Below are 20,062 nucleotides of genomic sequence, written 5' to 3'. Positions count from 1 at the left end.
ATGATGTTGTAAAGAGCATTTTAAAATGTGACACATCATACAATACGGCATCGACCAAACCAAACACTTACTATACTTAACACCTGTTATGTAACAGCTAAACATAACCATCTGTAGATTTACACCTTAACCATCAATATCCTGATACTAAACTTAACCATCTTTACCTAATAGGGCTTTTACATCGTGACATCACATCACAAGGATTGCCTCAATTTGGAAGTATAGGGAATATATAGGAATGATTTTGGTAGTATTGGTATTTCTGTCATTGTTTAGCAATTTATTGTAAAATATTTTGTCATTATTGGATGACATTGTTGTGTTTGAAACTGACACAGCGTTTCTCATGCCTTGTTTCTCAGACAAGGCAAAACAAAGTTTTGATTTGCCTAGGTAACGGTATATTTACGTTTGTTAAGGATTTTACATAACTGTCATCACAAAATGGCGAGTATCGCCAACAATAGATCCTAAGATGCACCCTGATGTACAAGCCCTATACCTGAACAAAACCATCTCTATGTACACAGGCCTTAATCACAGAAGTGTAATAGCAGGGGCGAAAACAGGTGTAGCTCATTAATAATGTGTTTACCCACAATCGTTAAGAGATATAGACATGTCTTCTATGGAGCTCTTTGCAACCAGCAATGCAAATCCATGTTTGGCCCATTGAGGCCATAATATTCAATAATATCCTGCGTCTGCTAAATGCCCTAAATGTAAATTTAATATCCATCCGTTATCACTTTTTATTGAAATATAACTGTGAAACCGGACGTTTCAAAATATATATCATGGAGATGACCTAGCCAATTTTAAACAAACAAAAGGAAAAATGTATAGGGTTTGTATAATGAGAACGAAATCCCATTTCTTCCCATTGCATGACTTGGAGGAGACATGCATGTCTCACCGACAGACGGTCATGGCTGGCTGCCACTTGGTCTCCAGGCATGCCAGGTCCCAATTAAAATCATGAGAAACAGATGTGTTCACCCCTACTATTACACCTCGGACATAAAAGGCCTATACGGAAACTTAACCATGTCTTACATCACATTCAACTTACCTCCAATAAAACTGACCTAAACTCATCAATTTAAAGATAGATCCCTAAACAGATTCTACTGTTTAATCCAAACCCTAATCAGTTTTAACATATCAAAGGGGTAAAAAGCATAGTACATGTCTGTACGGGCGCTTTTGTGCTAGGTGATGTCACCAAGAAAATGTGCAGATATGAAACTGGCTGTGGGAACTTCAGTCATGACACACCCTTACAAAAATAAAAACAACACCCACACCCACATATACAAACGTGCTAGCCATGCTAGCTGCCGTTCTGAAATGGCGAATTTCATCATTCCTTAAAGAGCACAATAGGTTGTGTTTGGTTCTTCTTCCCCATCTTCGGCTCACGTTTTGGCGTTCTTCAAATTGCTTGCTCTTCAAATTCCTGACCCAGGAACCCCTGGGACTCTGCCGTATCTTGTGGTTCAGCTCAGGGGGTCAAGATTCTCCAGTGCATGCTTATGTTTTAGGTCCTGACCCATAGCGGAAGAGTCTCTGTCCTCGCCTTTCCCCACGTCATCATGAGCTGGCTCTCTCCTTCCTCTGTCCAAAAAGGGAGGGGGTCTCTCTCTCTCTCTCTTTCTCTCTCTCTCTCTCTCTCTACCCCCCAAAAAAGGCTCACTTTGCTTGCTTCTATCCTTATTACCATGACAACGATGATCTGATCATGTGTGTGACATCATCAGTTATGGCATGTTGAGCGAAAGTCTGGAGTGTTCTGAAGGGTTTGAGGAGATGGTTCACTCTCACACAGGTAAACCACGTGTTGACTCAGACATTCCTAGCCGAGCCTTAGCACACACACACACACACACACACACACAAACACACACACACACACACAAGTTTCACTGTGAATGCAGTCCTTAATTCATCTTTTAAAAAGTCCCAGTTTACTGTAATCTCCTACCACGCTAACATAAGGCGCACGTCGTCCCAGCTCACTGACCACAGCTGTTCATCAATCAGACCTCCGTCTTCTCTTCTAGAAGCCCATGTTCCTGCTAGACAGCGAGCTATCTGACCATTATCTGGGTAGTAGGCCTATATACATACACATCTGCATTTGAACATGTGGTGCTATAGCAGACCCCAGCCAGAGCCTCTTACAGGTGAGGCTCAGAACACACTGGACAGAATGCATGGTACAGTATATGATAAAGTACTGTACACCCTTCTGTACAGACTGTTGCTCAAGGGCGGGAAGGTGTTTGCAAGATTTATTGCCCAATAAAAAAAACACTAAAAAGGTGTTTTCAATTATCCTGCTAGGTTAAATGGCCTTGCTATTTGTCCAGCACGAGCAGGGGGGAGCTACATGCTAGTCAAATACAGCACGACAAATATTTTATGTCAATATTCTGTCATAATCTAATATATTATGACAGGAATACGAGGACAATGAAATCAAAGCAGAGGATATTGATAATAAACTTTAAGATAAATAAACCACAACCTTGTCTTGTCTGCAGTGAAACAAAAAGCTTGCATGTTAGAACGTGCACGCGCGTGTGTTTGTGTGTATCCTTGGGGAGAATTGGGTCACATATTTGAAATATGATCTGTGTGTTAACATATAAGTAACAATATCAGTTGAAATGTACAGTATTACTGCAACATTATGTATGGCACATTTGGAGTATGGTACATTTGAATTATAGCACAACGTTATTTTTATGTTATGTCTGGGATGCACTGATGATCAATGATGGGGTTATAGCTGCTGACAGGGATGTGTGTGAGATGGTATGTGTGTTTGCGAGCATTTTGGCATGGGTGTGATTCTGCGCACATATATTTAACTGGGACTGTATTTGAAAGTTCCTTACTTTTCCACTAAACAGGAAATAGTACACACGCCGAGTCAGTCAAACTGCATACAGCCCTTCCTTCCTGACAGGGTAATTTAAAATGTGAGTTGCCAACAAGTCATAGATAGTTAGCATGCATCCATAGGCAAGTAGCACAATCTGTGTTATTTGTTACATTTGCAGATATATAATTATTTGTTGTTTTAGTCTTTCAACTTAACCACTTTCCATTTTCTTTTAGTTCTTAGAACAGATAAGTAGGAGTACTAGCTAACAAATCGCATTTCTCCATGGCCTCTCCCGCTCATCCTCGCTCATGGGTTTGATTTAAACACGAATGATCCGTCAGTGATGTCATGAAGATAGAGACACAGAGACACAGAGACCCACTCCCAGAAATCCCCTCAGAGCGGCGATGTCATGCCATTGTCATGGTAACGCAACATGAGACGAGCCAAGCGATGACTCAGCAAATGAGACAATGATGATAAAGTGTGTGGCTCGCTCAAATCAATCATGCTCCAAAAAACAACCATAACTAATTTGAAACTGTTTGAATTTCAAACCAGTATCGAACATGACAGTTGTGGGAAATGATTGGGGATTTCAAGTGGTGCTGAAATGCATCATGGGTAGTGGAGAGGGGAAATTGCTGTATTCGCTCATTCCCTAATCTCTATATTATAAACACTATGATACACCATTATCCCTTCCTTACCATAAGTAAGGGTTAGAAAAAGGGGGAATTTTGACACTAATTATGGACTTGAAATCTATCGGGTATACTTGTATTGGTCCCATTTCAAGCCGATGTGTCAGGCGGGCACCAGGGGAATCAGATGAAAATGCTGCTATGCACTATTGGAGATAGCGCTGAAATAAGTTTGCAGTAGTTGACGACTGCCCTCAGGTTGCATTATGGGTATAAAGTAATGAACTTTATAGTAGTGAACCTGATTTGTGCACTCAGATTTCAAACAGCCCTACAAATTGTTGACGCGCCGTATAGTGAGCGAGGGTGAGCTTTCAGTCATCAAGTAATAGCAAGCCTAATAGCATGTTCTCATTTCACATCTGCTGCCAGCCTTCAATGGTGTGTGAGTGTGTGTGTGTGTGTGTGTGTGTGTGGTCATGTCTGCACTTCAACTCTCTTGGTTCAATTAGAGGGCTCTGCTTGGCCTCAAGTGGTTGAAAGAGCAAACCTTAAAACACTTCTGAGGTAGATGTAGTGTGTGTGTGTGTGTGTGTGTGTGTGTGTGTGTGTGTGTGTGTGTGTGTGTGTGTGTGTGTGTGTGTGTGTGTGTGTGTGTGTGTCAAACAAATCATTTGCTCTTTTTTTATGAGTTATGTACATTGGCTTTTGTGGCAGTTTGAGATTGAGTTTCCATTTCCAGTGTGTTTCATTCGGTAGACTCACTCAAATTAGACGCTGTTAAATTAATTGAGCTTAAATTAAAACTATGTAACAATCTGTGACCTAAAATACTAACCTTAAACTATGTGACTTCAAACCCTGTTAAACTACGTAACCTAAAGTGGCAATCTCCAAGATGTCCGTTTCGTTCTTTGCAGACACCTTTCAGCTGTACTTGTTTGCCACCGGCCTCCAGTCTGTCACGTTCCATTCATCAGCCAGCCATAGGCTCCACCACCACGGTGATACCTCACCCTGCCATAAAGTGTCCCAAACAGACAATTATTGACATGACAATCAAGATGTCCACTTTAATCCCAGCCTGGTTTAACTCCGACCCTCCCCTCCTGGTGAAGTTCCAGTCCATCGTGCCATCCCTCTCCTCTCTATAACCTTGTATATTTTGGCTCCTTCTTCGTTAGCTGGACCAATAAACACGAGGTCCACAGGAAGTCTGCAGATTCCTCCAGGAGTCAAACACACGGCTGTTATTGTAGAGACCCACCCCCCCACCCCCGCACCTAGCCAAAGGATAACTGTGTGGCATAGGTTTGGTGTGGGCGTGTGCGTGCGCATGTGCATGAGAGTGTGTGCGTGTGTGGATTCATTAACTTTGAACAAATGGAGCGAACTCAATCTCATTCTGTGAGATTTTACGGGAAATCTGGGCCAGGTCGAGTTTTACTTTCTTCTGTTTTGTTTCGGGAGCCCGGTCCGCATCCCCCGTAATTCTCTCTCTGGCATGGTGTGTATTCTGGAGGTTGCCATGGCGACGCCCAGTGCAGGAGTAGCTTGGATGATGTTTTGACAAGAAAGGGTTGGCAACACTCACACCACCACCACCCCCCTCTTTCTCTCTTTAAGAGAAAGAACTCATTATCAAAACCTTGGCCCTGGAATGACCGGATCCCCTCGACCCGAACGCTCCACAAGGCTCCTCATAAAATCACCGCACATAGTCTCCATAAAACACACTTTGGCTCAGAGAGAGAGAGAGTGTGAGTAGCTTCATATAACCGTTCATATAATCCGTTGTGGTGATTCTGACCGTGCTGCATAATGTGATACATAAAAACCAACCGCCACACTAGGATTATTATGCAGACACACAAACACACACACACACACACACACACACACACACACACACACACACACACACACACACACACTGTTCAAGACTAAAAGCACATGCTCAGACCCACACACATTGTTCAGGACTCCGCACACACTCACACATTGTACATAGATGTCCGCTGTCAAGCCTGGTTTGAGTCAACTACAACAATGAGGCCGTGCTGAGTCAACTAGCAATAAACAACTAAACAACCGCACCCTACTGCAATCCAAGTCTGTAAGTCCATGAGGACAGCAAGGGAAACTAATCGATTGATGAACTATTTGCTTTAGAATCTTTTCATTTCAACTACAAAAGTGTCTGCATTGCAAAGTTGCCAACTTTTTTCCAGAATGATCCACTGAACAGACCTGTGTTGTTCCGTGCTCCCCGGGTTGTGGTGGTTGCGGTTTGTTTCTAGTGATAATGTAAAGACAGAGGTTCTTTAGGGATCCGCAGTGTGCCTGCTGTAGGAAGACAGCCCTCAGAGGTTCACAAGGCTGGAGCCCTCACAAAACAAAAGCCCCTTTCACGAGACAAGCTGCCGGAGACCCTCAACCCCACTGGAGTCGGGCCCTTGTGGGCCAGTGTGTGTGTGTGTGTGTGTGAACTCTAACTATACTGTGCACAGTGCACGCACGTGTGTGGGTATGCATTAGTTTTTGTTAACTGAAATACAACTAAAAACAAGGCTTAATAAAAAAACAATAACTGAACTGTTTTAAGTTTCTGTTAGTTTAGTTAAGTTTATTTTACCTAAAAATCTATACAAATTATAAATAAAATGTCTTCAGTTCGTCTTTGTCAATTTGCCTTTTGAAGATGGTGGTTCATCTGGCCCAAAGTACTTTTTTTTTATTGTTTTATGTTTTGTGAATCTTTTATTAAAAAAAAGCATGCATCTGAACGAGTCTAAACTTAAAAATGTAATCAAATAAAATATGCAAAAGTATCGTGACCTTGGTATATGTGCATGTGAAACTGCGTGTCCACAACATGATTCTGCAGCGTGTTGCCACAACATCCTACCTTGACATGTTTGACCCCCACAAAGCGACGCATTCCTCTGCAGACGTTCAGCCTCTCCCCGTCCCCCCGGAGCCGCTCCAGGACCTCCCAAACCAGCTCCCTGACGGGCCTGGAGGTCTGGTGCTGGACCACCTGCCACCAGACCTCTGTGGACGGCCGGCCCGAGGGCAGGGCCCGCACAATGGCCCTGGTCCCCGTGCAGACGGGCTTGGAAACCTGGGGGGAGAGAGAGGGCCTGGGTGAGTTCTCTGGGGAGAGAGGGACGGGGTGAGGTCTCTGGGGCGGAAAGGGACGGGGTGAGGTCTCTGGGGGGAGAGGGACGGGGTGAGGTCTCTGGGGCGGAAAGGGACGGGGTGAGGTCTCTGGGGGGAGAGGGACGGGGTGAGGTCTCTGGGGGGAGAGGGACGGGGTGAGGTCTCTGGGGGGAGAGGGACGGGGTGAGGTCTCTGGGGGGAGAGGGACGGGGTGAGGTCTCTGGGGGGAGAGGGACGGGGTGAGGTCTCTGGGGGGAGAGGGACGGGGTGAGGTCTCTGGGGCGGAAAGGGAGAAGGGGGCTCAGGGTTCGAGATGGTTTTGGGGATATTTTTGCCAAATCCAACATAGTGGAGTGGAATTCTCATTACATTCCCACATTACAATAAAAGGGGTCAAATACAATTGATTAACTACATTAAAAAAAAGAATAAATAAGTACAAATACGACGGTATGATAAGAAATAAAACAGCAAGCAAGAAAGAAAAAAGGAATGAAGGAAGGAAGGATTTTCTTGAGGAAAACACAAACCAACTAAGCCATATGCGCAAGAAATGCAGGAGAAAGAAGAAAATACCAAAACTAATGAAAAACAGAAAGATTTGCTGGTGGAAAAATGAAAAGAGTATAAACCAGTTGCCATTAAATCGCTTTGATATCCTTCCTGTGATCAATCACCTTCTGGTTGTTCTTGAAGAACCGCCTCACGAGAACGGTGGAGCGCTCCTTGCGGTTACGCACAAACGGGCTGTCGCCCTCGGGAACCACCCCTTCGTCCTCCTCCCCCTGGTCGTCCTCCTCCTCCTCCACCTCCTCCTCCTCCTCCCTGCCCCGCGCTGCCGGCAAGCACCACGGCTCCTTGTCGAGGGACAAGCGCCAGTGGTGGAGCTTCTCCAGGGAGGTTTTGCCGACCCTGGGCCTTCGGTTCAGCCTCTCCAGGCTGGAGTAGCCGTCCTGGGGGTGGTGGTTGTGGTCGTGGTGGAGGCATTGTGGAAGGGGGGAAGAGAGGGGGGATGACACCCGGGACCCCGGTTCACTAGATGGGCCGCTGGGAGACTGGGGCGGCACGGGGGAGCCAGGGAACTGTAGGGTGATATGTCATTATGATAACAATACTACATGGTATTGTCATCATGCATTTCCAGACTCAATGGCACAGAACAATGGCAATGCATTTCCAGAACAATGGCAGCAAAATACAAGAGAAATCATCAAACACAATACAAAGTCTGGTTTAAAATGAGAAGTGACGAGAAGTGACGAGGCAGAAAGAGTGTCAGAGTTGAGGAGGGTTAGATGTTAAAAGCTATTTTAAAAATGTTGTTTTTAAGTGATGCTTCGAAACACGAGGGAGGGGGAGTCAAAGATATGACTGTGGAAGGAGTTCCAAAAAGGGATTGTCACTGTTGTTTCATTGCATACCTTAGTATGGTGAAAATAAAATAATAAATTAAGGCAAACATTCAAATGATTAAACGTTTGAAGGAGCATATCACCTAGATAACTCCATCATCATTCTATGTAAGTAGGAGGTACATTTTAGAGCTATTCAAGTGAAATTTGTTGAAATGGCCATCCATCAGCTAGCACTTACAGAAACTCTCCACGCCTGCCTCCTGTATGAACAATTTCGATTTTAGACCGCTTCCAAATTAAATTGTGACCAATCAGGACTTCTCTTCCCTGATTGGTTCAGGGTCTCCAGCTTGCCTGCCAGGTATGTTAAATGCAAAACTATTCAATGGCAGAGAAAATAGGGAGGGCAGCCTCTTTGGATGTTTTTAGTTTCAAATTATCTCAGTTGAGTTGCTCTCTTCTGCTCTCTCTCTACCACTCTTGAACGTAACCTGCAGCACCTTTCACATCTAGGTTGGTGGATTAATTGTTAACTGATTAATTCTGACCCTAAGGTCAGAGGTTGACACATCAACTTTGACTTAGAAACAGCAGTCACCAGATACATAAAAGGGAGCATGTTGGGTGTTTATACATTATTGACGGACGACAGCTAACCACTCAATGCACTTTGGGACGTCATCTTTTATGTTGGATCAAATGAGGGCTGTAAAACCTCTTGAGAGTGCCTCTCTGGCCTAAAGCAAACAGGGAACTTGAGAATGAATCAATGATTGGATGAACGAGCAAACCAATAACCCCTTACATTAATACATACAGGTCTGATAAATTAAACACTCTCCGGAAGGAAAAAAGGAAATGCAGCACTTACAATCGATTTCTGCTTTGGTATTGATCCCCTGGGCTTTGATTGGTTTCAACCTTGCTGGTTGCTAATAGTTTCTGCTGGAATTCAATAGGTGATCCATCTGAAGGCATCAGGAGGCCTTGTTGCATGCATCTCTAAGTCATTGAGCTTCCTGTCAGTCCATCTGCCCTCTGTTATCTTGGTTCAACAAACCCCTGGTTTAAAGGTTCACAGCCTTCAATATCTGATCGGCAAGAATCCAAATGAACTAACATTGATGTGTTTCTACCCTGATGTAACCCTAACCCTAACACTAACCCTAACCCTAACACTACAAACACTCAGGTCTGTGCATTGTGATCTCATAGTTTCCCTGGCAGTGTCCGTAATGCCCCATTGACTCTGGCAGTGACTCTGCCTCTACTCCACAGGCAATCTAGGAGCCAATGGAGTTTTCTTTTACACGGTGTCCGCCAAACCACTCCGGGCCCGGGTAATTACCTTGAGGGATGCCAGCATGAACGCGGGCAGGCTGCTGCGGCGAGTGTGGCGATGGAAGTGCTGGGTCGGTCTGGATCGTGGCCTATTATTGGCCCTGCAGCCTCCGACGGCAGGGCTTACGTTAGACAGCGGGCTTCGATTGGATGCAGGGCTGTGGGCCGGACCCATGTGGGACTTAGTGCTTATGTTTGACCTGCGATTCGGATTGGATCCAGGACTGTGGTTACAGTTGGCATGGAGGCGTGAAACCGGGCAGGCACAATGCACAATGTCAGCTCTCTGTCTGGCGGAAGCCCAAGCTTCATCATCATCATCATCATCATCATCATCATCAAGTACATCCAACTGGCCCAAGGGGCTCTCTGGTCCTCTCCTAGCTAGCCTGGCCACCCCACCACTGACTCCCTTCATGCTCTGCCCAGGGGGAGGTCTCCCTGTGGCTCTCTCTCCGTCCAAGAACGACCCCTCCCCCTTGGAGCTGGCGTGGTCGTACGAAAACGTCCGGTACGACCGCGGTGAGGGCCTGCACCAGGTGTCGCCGTGGTTACAGCCCACCTCGAACGCCGGCGGTCGCGGCAGCTGCTCAGAGTTCCGCCGGGACCCCAGAGGGCGGTTGACTCTGCGGAGGTGGGACGGAGCGGGGGCGGGCGGGGCGGAGGCAACGTGTGCGCCGACCTCGGAGGACCCGGGTCCTCGCTCCGCCTCCTCGGTGGCCATCTTGTGCCCACGCCTCTCACCGCCGTCGGTTGTAATCTGAAGGTGGGATCAGCGGTCAGTCGCCCTGCATCTACCAATCACAAAGCAGGAAGTCAATATTTGGTTTAAGATCCAATTACATCTATCAAGTGTTCACGGTGTTAGTCAGGGGTTTAAACGTTTATGCTGCGATGAAGCTACAGGGGTTACCAATGGGAACGCAGCTTAAAGGGATACGTTTATTTAAAACTAAATTGATAGCCGACCTACTTAAGTTGCTCGATGTAAGGGAATGGAGGGTCAGAATTAAAAAGATAAGTTAAGATGTTCTTGATTAATCCCAGACAGAACATGTGGGTGTCACATAAGTAGTAAGAAGACAGTAATAAGACAGTAATCTAAATGTCTAAATGTAATTTAAATAATTGAAAAGTGATTTACCAATTTTAAAATAAATTAACACCCCTAACATGTAGTCATGGGTAATATAGATACAATCACAAACCAGAAGGCCTATAGTTCTGAACAAAACATTCACAACATTAATGCATCAATATGCATTACCAAAATGCTGATGCACCATGAGAAATATAACTTTCGGAAAACAAATAATATGTTCCGTTCCTAAACACTGACTCCTTAGTGTCCGGGACAGTGTGTTCAAACAACATTTATGCATTTGTTTTGCAAACCCTGTGTGTGTGTGTGTGTGTGTGTGTGTGTGTGTGTGTGTGTGTGTGTGTGTGTGTGTGTGTGTGTGTGTGTGTGTGTGTGTGTGTGTGTGTGTGTGTGTGTGTGTGTGTGTGTGTGTGTGTGTGTGTGTGTTTACTCACTCGGCTGTTTATTGGGGGTCCGGTAGCTTAGTCGTAGACCCTAATTGGGTCTGGGCATCACTCCCCTTGGAAATATCCTGAGAAAATCTGAGTGGGAAATAGACAGAATGTGGGACAGAGCAGAAGACAGATATATTAGTGGGTTTCCTTATCAAGCACCTACTATTATTTCAGCCATATTATGTTCAATATAGGGGGGAAGAAAAGAAAGAAAGAAAGAAAGAAAGAAAGAAAAGAGAGACTGCAATTAAGACAGAGCGCGAGTATGGTTTTACCTGGGGTAATCATTATTTATATATACTAATATACCATGTGAATATAAACATATAAGCGGGGTAGCCTGGCAACCATTCATAAATAGAAGGTTAATATTTTCTCTTGAGCTTTCCAGTTCACAATAAAAGTTTTACACTTAGTCTTCTGGCGAAATTGTCTGGCAATGAGGCATAACTTTTATTTTAACTCTTTCCGTTCTCTGGCTGATACAAACATTAGAATGTTTCACAATGAAATAAGTTGTTTGCCAAAAAACAGAATACGAAAGAAAGAGAAGGAAAGATTAACTTGCCCAATTATTCAGTTAGTCACATCTGGAGAAAGAGAGAAATGCAGAAGGAGTTGGATTAAAATACAGTGTGAAATACAGTGTGAAAGATGGAAAGATTGAGTCCTTTAAAGGTCATAGCCAGAGATGCTCTAAGGTTAGTAGGGATGTTGTTGACCAGTGAGACAGGACATTAGGTCAGGGAACTTCCTGTGGGGCTTTATAAACTAACCCCCCTATCATATAGGGTCAAAGGCCTTTGCTCCTTGGACTGAAAAAAGACTTACGTAGTACTTATACTTAGCTTACTTAATTTAGCTTTTAGTACAATCCCCCAAAGTACAACAGATTTTGTATCCATAGAGTCGGTTAAAAAAAGATTGTGCAAAACAGTAAACAATTATTTGTACTGATAAGTAATGTTTGTGTAGAACTGTCAAAACTGCCAAATCCCTAGAATGTTTTAGAAAGTTCTGGTAAATCGGAGCGAGACGACAGATAATCACAAACAACAACCCTAATGTTGAATCAAAGTCTCTACGGAGAGACAGTTATCAGTGACAGGAACGACTGAACACACAGAACTGAGCATGAGGACACCGCGCCGAGATTTAGCCCCGGCGGTGGTGACGGCGGTGCTATCTGGCTACTAGTTAGAACTCTGTGCAGTGCCAAAGTGTTTTGGAAACAGAAGTAAGGAAAACCCAAAAGGTTTGTGGCACACACAAGGTCTTGCTGGTGTTGTTGAAGATCATTCTTGGTTACGGTTTTGTAAATCCGAAACAGCCAACTATTCTTTCAATGCTAAGAGGACAAGTTCACCATTGACGACCCAAGGGCCGGTACACAGATTTCCTGGCAAGAACTTGAGTGTAGAGTCGAGACCCCATTATTTCACAAATTGCTTCAGTATTGAGTATGTGTGTGTGTTTGCGCACACACGTGCATCCACACATGCGTGTGTGCGTGTGTGCATGCATGCATGCTTGTACACGTGTGTGCATGCCCACGCACGTGCATGCCTGTAATTAGTAACTACAGGTACACAATAGCTTGAACCAGACTTCATACAGATAGACACCTGAAATGCCATGCAGCAAGGCAGACAGACAGCCAGGCAAGCAGAATTCCCAACATACAAACAAGACAGACAGACAGACAGACAGACAGACAGACAGACAGACAGACAGACACAGACAGACAGACAGACAGACGGTGAAATGCGCTTTGAGTCACCTTGTTACATTCTTACATAGGAGAGCTTCCATAGAGGCACGAAAGCACACAAGCACTCCATTCACTGGATCATGTAACCTTTTCCCCCCGAGTTCTATAACACTCTCCAACAGCACAACATAAAGGGCAGAGTCTGTGTGTTAAAAAGAGGCTGTGAATGTTGGATATGTTTGATCCTCAACAGAAGACATATGCCATCTCTTTCTCTCTCTCTCTCTCTCTTAATATTACAAATTATACGGTTTTCACATAATGGGCTCCTGAATCTATTTTCTTAAGTAAATATGAACCCATTTGGAAACTAGGCTATTCTGTACTCACTATTTCTGTGAGTACAGAAACAATTTCTCTGTGTTTCTTTACTAGGTCTAGGCTGTGAAAAACCAATGTATTAAAATGTTCTATGACTTTAAATTAAAGGCTACATATAGAAATAATGTGAAAACAACAAACTCTGCCAACAATTGTTAACTGTAAAAAACTAAACAAAAAAAATGATTTAAAAGAATTAAAACCAACACGGTCTAGACTGGCCACTGTAGAACTACTATATTCAAATCCTAAAGTTTTCTCTCATAGAATATCTCCGTATCATACGAATATCTCTGTAAGGTTTAACATTACCCCACTGAAGTTCTGCTGTAGCATAGGAGGACTGCTGGATCAGAGATTAGTTCTTTCATAACTTTTAATTAGTTCAATGTTTATTTATGCTTATAAGTAATATTACTTTATGATAATTATTGACTCACTCTACGGAGTTCTCACTCCAGTGTTCTGAGGCCTGAGATTCAGTGGGCGTCCTGTTAGCGGCCAAAGAGCAATCCTCAAACTTGACTCATACAAAGATTTTTAGACAAAAACATAATAAAATATATTTCAATAAGTGCAGAGACTAAAACAAACAGCTGACAGTGTTTGATCTAGAGCTCAGACAGGTTGCTCTACTCGTTTATAGATAAACAACTTATATTGTGTATGCATCAGATCGTCAAGGAAGTGTTTTGCCTGCGGGGATATTAGCAGCCACAGAGTAAACACATTAACATTGTTCACCCGAGGACTACCTGAATGCATTGAGTTTACCTGGAGAAATCACAGGGGCGTTCAATAGTGAGTGTATCCGATGGGATTGGGTCAAATTACGAAATAACATTCAAAAGGTCAAAGGTGAGTATAGGTGTGGGTCGTTAGAACGATCAGAAGGACAACAGAGTGCCCCGACAGGCAGAACAAGAACACCAGGTAGCAGAACAGATCAAGGGAACTCCAACCATAATATCACTTTACAAACAAACGGTATACGCAGTGGTGGACTCAGGGGGAGGGCAGGGCGACCGCCCCCCCTCGTGCCCCCATGGTTGAAAAAGTGCCCTCAAGAGTGGTGAATACGAGAGAAAGTGCCTTATTGGCTAAAAAATATTGGGTGCCCTCTGGTGCCTCTTCATACAATAAATTATGATGGTGCCCTGTAGAGCAAGAATGTGCCCTTTTTATTTTTTCGCCCCTGCCCTTCAAACAGTCTGAGTTCGCCACTGCGTATACGTATGTATAGTCCATAACCATAAACACATTGATATCTCTCACTGGCATAAATATACAATACTTTTAGGTTACCTATTATGTTCCATTTAATAATAGTTATATCAAAACCTAAAGCATTGTACTTCAGATGAGAATGGCCCTGGTCCAAGAAAGAATGTGGCTCAGATTTGAACATTGACCTCATGTAGCCAGCTATAGGCATGCTATTGCATGCTATAATTGTTACAGGTAGTTTCATTCTACCAGTTTCAAACTTCAGACGCCATCAGATATGTAGTCCTAAATAAAACAAAGTGACTACCAGAAGTTCGAAATTATCCAATTTCGATAGTGGACGGGCTAAAACAGGGTGTTCGATTTTCCTTTAATCTCGGATCCATCAGTTCTTCCTCGTTAAAACACAACTTGTGCAGGAGAGACGGCACAGATACTGAGCCGGAAGCCAACTACTTCAAATGGTTGGTCAAAAAAAGTGGGGTTCTTTGTCCTTTCCTAACCTTGATTCCTTGTATTTATGGAAAATGTCGATAAATACAATGCCAATTGTCAGGCGACAAAACATTTAAAACAGCTGGGATTTGCCTGAATCGTCAAAAATGTACACTGGTGTGAAGGCCACATAATGTACGGAAGAGTTAGGTTAACTACCTGTTTAACAGTAGCCAACCTACTTATCCATCGCTCCAACACAAACGCGTTACAACAATAACAATGACTATCTTTCCTTATAGGAACATTGTAGACATTCCTTTGACACACACAGACACATACTTCCCTTATCATTTGTACTACGCCTTGACTGAAGGTGGCTTAATCTGATCACACCCCTCTGTCCCCAAACACGCACGCGCGCGCACACACACACACACACACACACACACACACACACACACACACACACACAGTGAACCAGGTCAAGTTCACTGGTAAATTCACTTACCTAAAACAGGAAGTTCACGAAACCAACTCGGATTCTTCAACTTGTCTGCTACTATATTTCAGTCAACACCATCCTTTAACATTAAAGACAACAGTAGCCGCTTTCCCATGTTGCTGTGGTGGCCGCTTATTTACAGTTTACTGTCGTCCTATAGTCCAATACTATGACATTACTATGATATATATATATATATAACATTCTCTAATCTCAGGCTTGTTCCCCTGGTCTGTCTGTTTGTACTGCACAGAGACGAAGAGACAAAGACAGACAGTGACAGAAAGAGACACACACCATGAATGACATAATGGATAATGAGTCGTTCTGCAGCCAATCAGATCATGTTTTCCATGTGTATATGCACCTAGCTTTGCTGACATAAATCCTTCATCAAGTCAACAATTACAGGTAGGAACTTGAAAAACCCCACATAACTGGAAGGTATTTACTTGTCTACCATTTATCCTTTTATCATATATAGTAAATAAGAGTCATAGAGCGAAATAGGAGACACTGCAGTGGATGGCAAGCTATCCAAACCACAAACCAAGATAAACAAGATACATTATTTCGAAGATAACGGAGAAGCTCTTATTATGAAAGAGGAATCAGAGCCTCATATTTTCAAAGAAAACATCAGACCAGTGTGCCATACCAGTTGTTAGCCAACTTTGGCCAACATTATTAACATTATTACTACATTTTCCTTTAAGGCAATTTGAGTCACTTCCAAACAACATCTACAGAAAACGTCTTTACTTTACCACAGATCAGACCAAAAATTATCCTAATTTTTTGTTCTTCTTAAAGCCTTTTAACAAAATACATCAATCATGCTTTACTAAATTAAATTCAAAACAACATTTCTGAGAATAGCTTGAGGACATTTAATAATCATGCATCTTTAAAGTAGGGTGAAGAAATCTGGATCAGTCTTCACCCTCAATGTCGAATAATATGCAAATTATCATAATAAATATCAACTAAATGAGGTTCTAGTGGCCGGGTGTCACAGCATAGTTTATAATTGATTTTTCATCCAGCAATGAATGACTTCATTTTAGCATTGAATAATGTGATGCTTTGTTAGGCTACAATTGTAGGCCTACATATCAAGGTATACTAGTAAATTATGTTGCCAATTCTGGTGTCTCAAATGGATGGCACAATATCAATTGTATTGCAATCTTCCGTAACTATTATTATCGTTATTGGTGAAACAAAGAACATTAACTCAGACAACATGCGTGAAATACAAATCAAGACACACATAGAGAAAGATTAGATTATAGATCTTGTAGCTAGTAGAGATTCAGATCTTAGCATCATGGAGGAAATGACGTCCGTCTCTGCAAGGTGCCAGTTGTTTTGTACCCCTGGGGCATGTTCACAGCGTATGGCCAAATCCAACCGGCCTGTGCTTGTATTTGTGCAGTATTGCTTTAGAATACCATTGCGACGTTGGCGGGAAGAGGTGTGCAAGTTCGGGAGTTCACCTAAAAAAAGCAGACTGAACATTGTTGTAGGATAACTAGGCCAGACTTGTAAAGGGAGCCCCACCCACCTCGCCCCCTCTCCCCGAGAGATCTGGACGGGAAAGAGCCGTCACATGACTACAATAGGGTCACATTCCTCTAACGCCATATCGTTGAAAAGAACCAGTGTGGGGGAACAAGAGGGGACGTCTGGGGAGGCCCTCACATCGGCGTCAGTAAATAATGACAGAGGTTTGAGGATAATATCACTTCTAACTGAACGTAATATAAAGTTAACCAAACAACGACTTGGGGAATATGAATGATAAATAATTATAATAATAATAATAGTTACTTCATTCATTCGTTCATATAAATGTTTGAATGGGGCCTGGGACATTGTATCACCGCCAGGCCAGACAAAGCTATGAGCCAAGTTGAGTAAAGGTCATCACGCACTGAATACCGTGAATAGTTTGTCTTAACAGATACGACATGCATTACATGATACCACATCCCCTAAGACCGTCAACAAACACATCACGACCACTAAATAAATCGATTTCCTTATAAGCCCGTACCATATAAATATCATTTAAAACAAGCCATGGCAAAGAAAGCCTCAACGGTTTTAAGTGTCATCACCATTTCATAACCACAAATCCATGATTCATCGATGGTATAGGGTTTTTCCTTTAACTATTTTCCTATGATCAGTTTCTGTTTGACGTTTTAACCCTGTTTCAAATTGTACGTTTGTTTTTCCTTTCTTGTCAGATCTCTCTTGCAAATGTGTTCATAATGTGACCAAGATGGTCTAAATGAGACCAACCTGGATTTAGCAAACAAACAATCAAATAGGAAAAATGTTTCTAGTCCAATTCTACTTTTGAAGCCGCCCTTCTGTTGACTCCAACAAAGCCTAGAAGGTCTCCGGGACGTTGACGACAACCAAATCCCTAGTTCATAGGTCATGCTAATAAAGCTATGTTGTTTAATTCCCCGGGATATCTCTTAAATCACCAGGAGGGACGAGGTTTGGTTGGTAACAACAGTGCAGACCCACACCAACAGTACAGAATACTTTACATGCAGATCTGCACTACATATGGTTTAGATTAGAGGGAACCGAACAGGGAACAGGCAATGGAAACTATACAGAAAGAGACTCTCTGAGTGTGTGTGTGTGTGTGTGTGTGTGTGTGTGTGTGTGTGTGTGTGTGTGTGTGTGTGTGTGTGTGTGTGTGTGTGTGTGTGTGTGTTGACTACTAACATGGGGCAAACTGAGGCAACAATAGCAGGGATGTGTGAAAGAAAGAAAGATTTAAGAAGTGATTGATTCATGGATGAGAGAATGATGGTGGAGATTTTCCCGTTCTCACACTACATGCCAGCCTCTCTGCTTTACTTTGGAAAGACGAACAAAGCCCCGCTCTCCAATAATACTTCATAGGCTGTAAAACTGTGTCCTCTTGTCTGTTTTTCATCCGGCCAATGATGCTTCAATTTGTAATAACTTTCATCGCCGAGACAGCTCATTAGGAGAATGATGATGTGTTCAAGTCAAACTCAAAAATGTCCAGTACTAGGAATTAACAGACGGTCAAAGATGTTTTGAAGCTCATTACTTCAGAATCTTTACGTTTTAGAATTGAAGTGGCCTTTCCATTTGGAGGTTTATACTGTGTAACAAATTCCGTCATCTTGTCTGATATTAAGAAGTCACACCCAGGTCAAGAACAAATACCTCTGAATCTAGCCAGGCCTTCTTATTTCTCTGTGCCAAGTTAATGAAGTTGATATATTTAAATCCAAACCCAACAGCAATACAGTTTTGTATAATACCTCTATTGTTATCTGACCAATACCTCAATGTCTGAAGGGTTCTACCCAATACTTCAATAGTGATAGTGAGGAAACATCGCTGTTATTATCCAACAAGCTGATGACTGTTTATTCATTACAATACAAGTAGAATAGAATAGCATAACAGATAAAGGCAGCGATAGAGAGCTTAGAGAAGGAAACACCTGACAAAGTACTGTTAACTATCTGGAGCACACTGATTAGGTGCAGTCAGATATATGAATGGCTTAAAGAAAAAATAAAGAATCTTCTTCATCTCCAGCTTTAGTTTGAACTTTAAAGTATCATCTACTTTAAAATGACTAGTGAAGGTTTAGCCCATTGAAGAACTGTGTTATTGTTTTCTTTAATATAGCAGGAAATAGTGCTTATAATGTAAACAAGAGGCTCTTCACAATAAAAGTAGTATGCCTCATATAAAAGTGAAAGCCCCCTGTCACTATAAGGTGTGCTAGGGGCTTTAAAGGGGATATGATGTCATACATAGTCCCTTTTGACAGCACACTGAATATAGTGTGTCTACCTGATCATTTAGTTTGGCCAAAGCTAAAGTCGTAAGATGTTTTCAAACTAAAACTATGACCAACAGGGATAAAAGCATGCCACCGCAATATGCGGGGAATTCTGCCTATGTAAACACAACTGACCCCCTCACACACACACACACACACACACACACACACACACACACACACACACACACACACACACACACACACAGTTCGCCACGTTGTGAGTGTTTGTTAGGGTTGACAGTTAGGAAACCCGGTGTTTTTTTTATGCACAATCACGATCACAAGTGCACGTTTTACCCCCCTGTGTTGTTAAACCGAAGTTGTTGAGGACAAACCCGTTCACAAACTACTCTCCAAATAAACCACACATCTATACGCAACAACAAGTAGCAAGTCAACGTTGTCGCAGCGTTGTCGTGTTAATCGGGCAACAAGTCAGAGCAAAACTCACCGATCGGCGGTCTTCAGGTGGTGGAACGATAGGACATTATTCCGTACCGATCATCAGCGGGGACTGAAGTAGTAAAACGATCCATTCAAATTCCGCTGACTTCACTTTCCTCTCAGTTCTCGCGGAGGGAAGTCGGTGCAACGTGAACGATGGGAAACTGTTCTCCCTCACTTTCTATCCTGTCCTCGCTCTCTCGGTCTCTCTCTCTCGGTCTCTCTCTCTCTCGGTCTCTCTCTCTCTCTCTCACACACACACACACACTCTGGCTAGCCAGCTCTCTCCCCTCCCCTCCCCTCTCGCTCCCTCGCTCAGCCCTTTAGACTGAGGGTTGACTCAGAGCCGCGGACAGAAGGACAATAGCCCTGGCTCTGGACTCCGATAAGCGGCATGCAGGGCCTTGTTTTGGGGGCCTTGTGTTGGGGGGCTTGTGTCAGGGGCCTAGTGTCAGAGGCCTTGTGTCGGGGTTCCACTGTCGGGTGGCAGCAGCGGCAGATTCACCGCATTGGAATGTCCCTGGCTGTCCCTTCACGCGCTGCGACCCCGCTCCACGCTATTGTCT

At 43.3% G+C, this 20,062-nt stretch overlaps 1 protein-coding gene across 4 annotated transcripts in view; it reads right to left on the bottom strand.

Annotated features, from left to right (window-relative positions):
• plce1 (phospholipase C, epsilon 1) overlaps positions 1-19,724 on the bottom strand; it is a 79,426-nt gene extending 59,702 nt beyond the window's left edge. For 3 of the 4 annotated variants that reach the window (XR_013812637.1, XM_079756505.1, XM_079756507.1), the window contains exons 1-5: positions 19,504-19,724; positions 10,935-11,021; positions 9,406-10,192; positions 7,380-7,784; positions 6,449-6,664 (exon numbers count right to left, since the gene is read on the bottom strand). Coding sequence is in view for 3 of the 4 variants with exons in the window: in XM_079756505.1 (XP_079612631.1) it covers positions 6,449-6,664; positions 7,380-7,784; positions 9,406-10,122 (1,338 nt within the window). In the remaining variant the exon portion in view is untranslated. The remainder of the gene's footprint in view (positions 1-6,448; positions 6,665-7,379; positions 7,785-9,405; positions 10,193-10,934; positions 11,022-19,503) is intronic. The other variant, XM_079756506.1, reaches the window with a different exon arrangement.
• Positions 19,725-20,062: the final 338 nt, after the last annotated feature.

Source organism: Pollachius pollachius, assembly GCF_949987615.1.
Source record: "Pollachius pollachius genome assembly, chromosome: 19".
Taxonomy (NCBI): Eukaryota; Metazoa; Chordata; class Actinopteri; order Gadiformes; family Gadidae; genus Pollachius; species Pollachius pollachius.
Note: the sequence above shows the minus strand (reverse complement) of the source record. Positions and strands in the feature narration are given on the sequence as shown.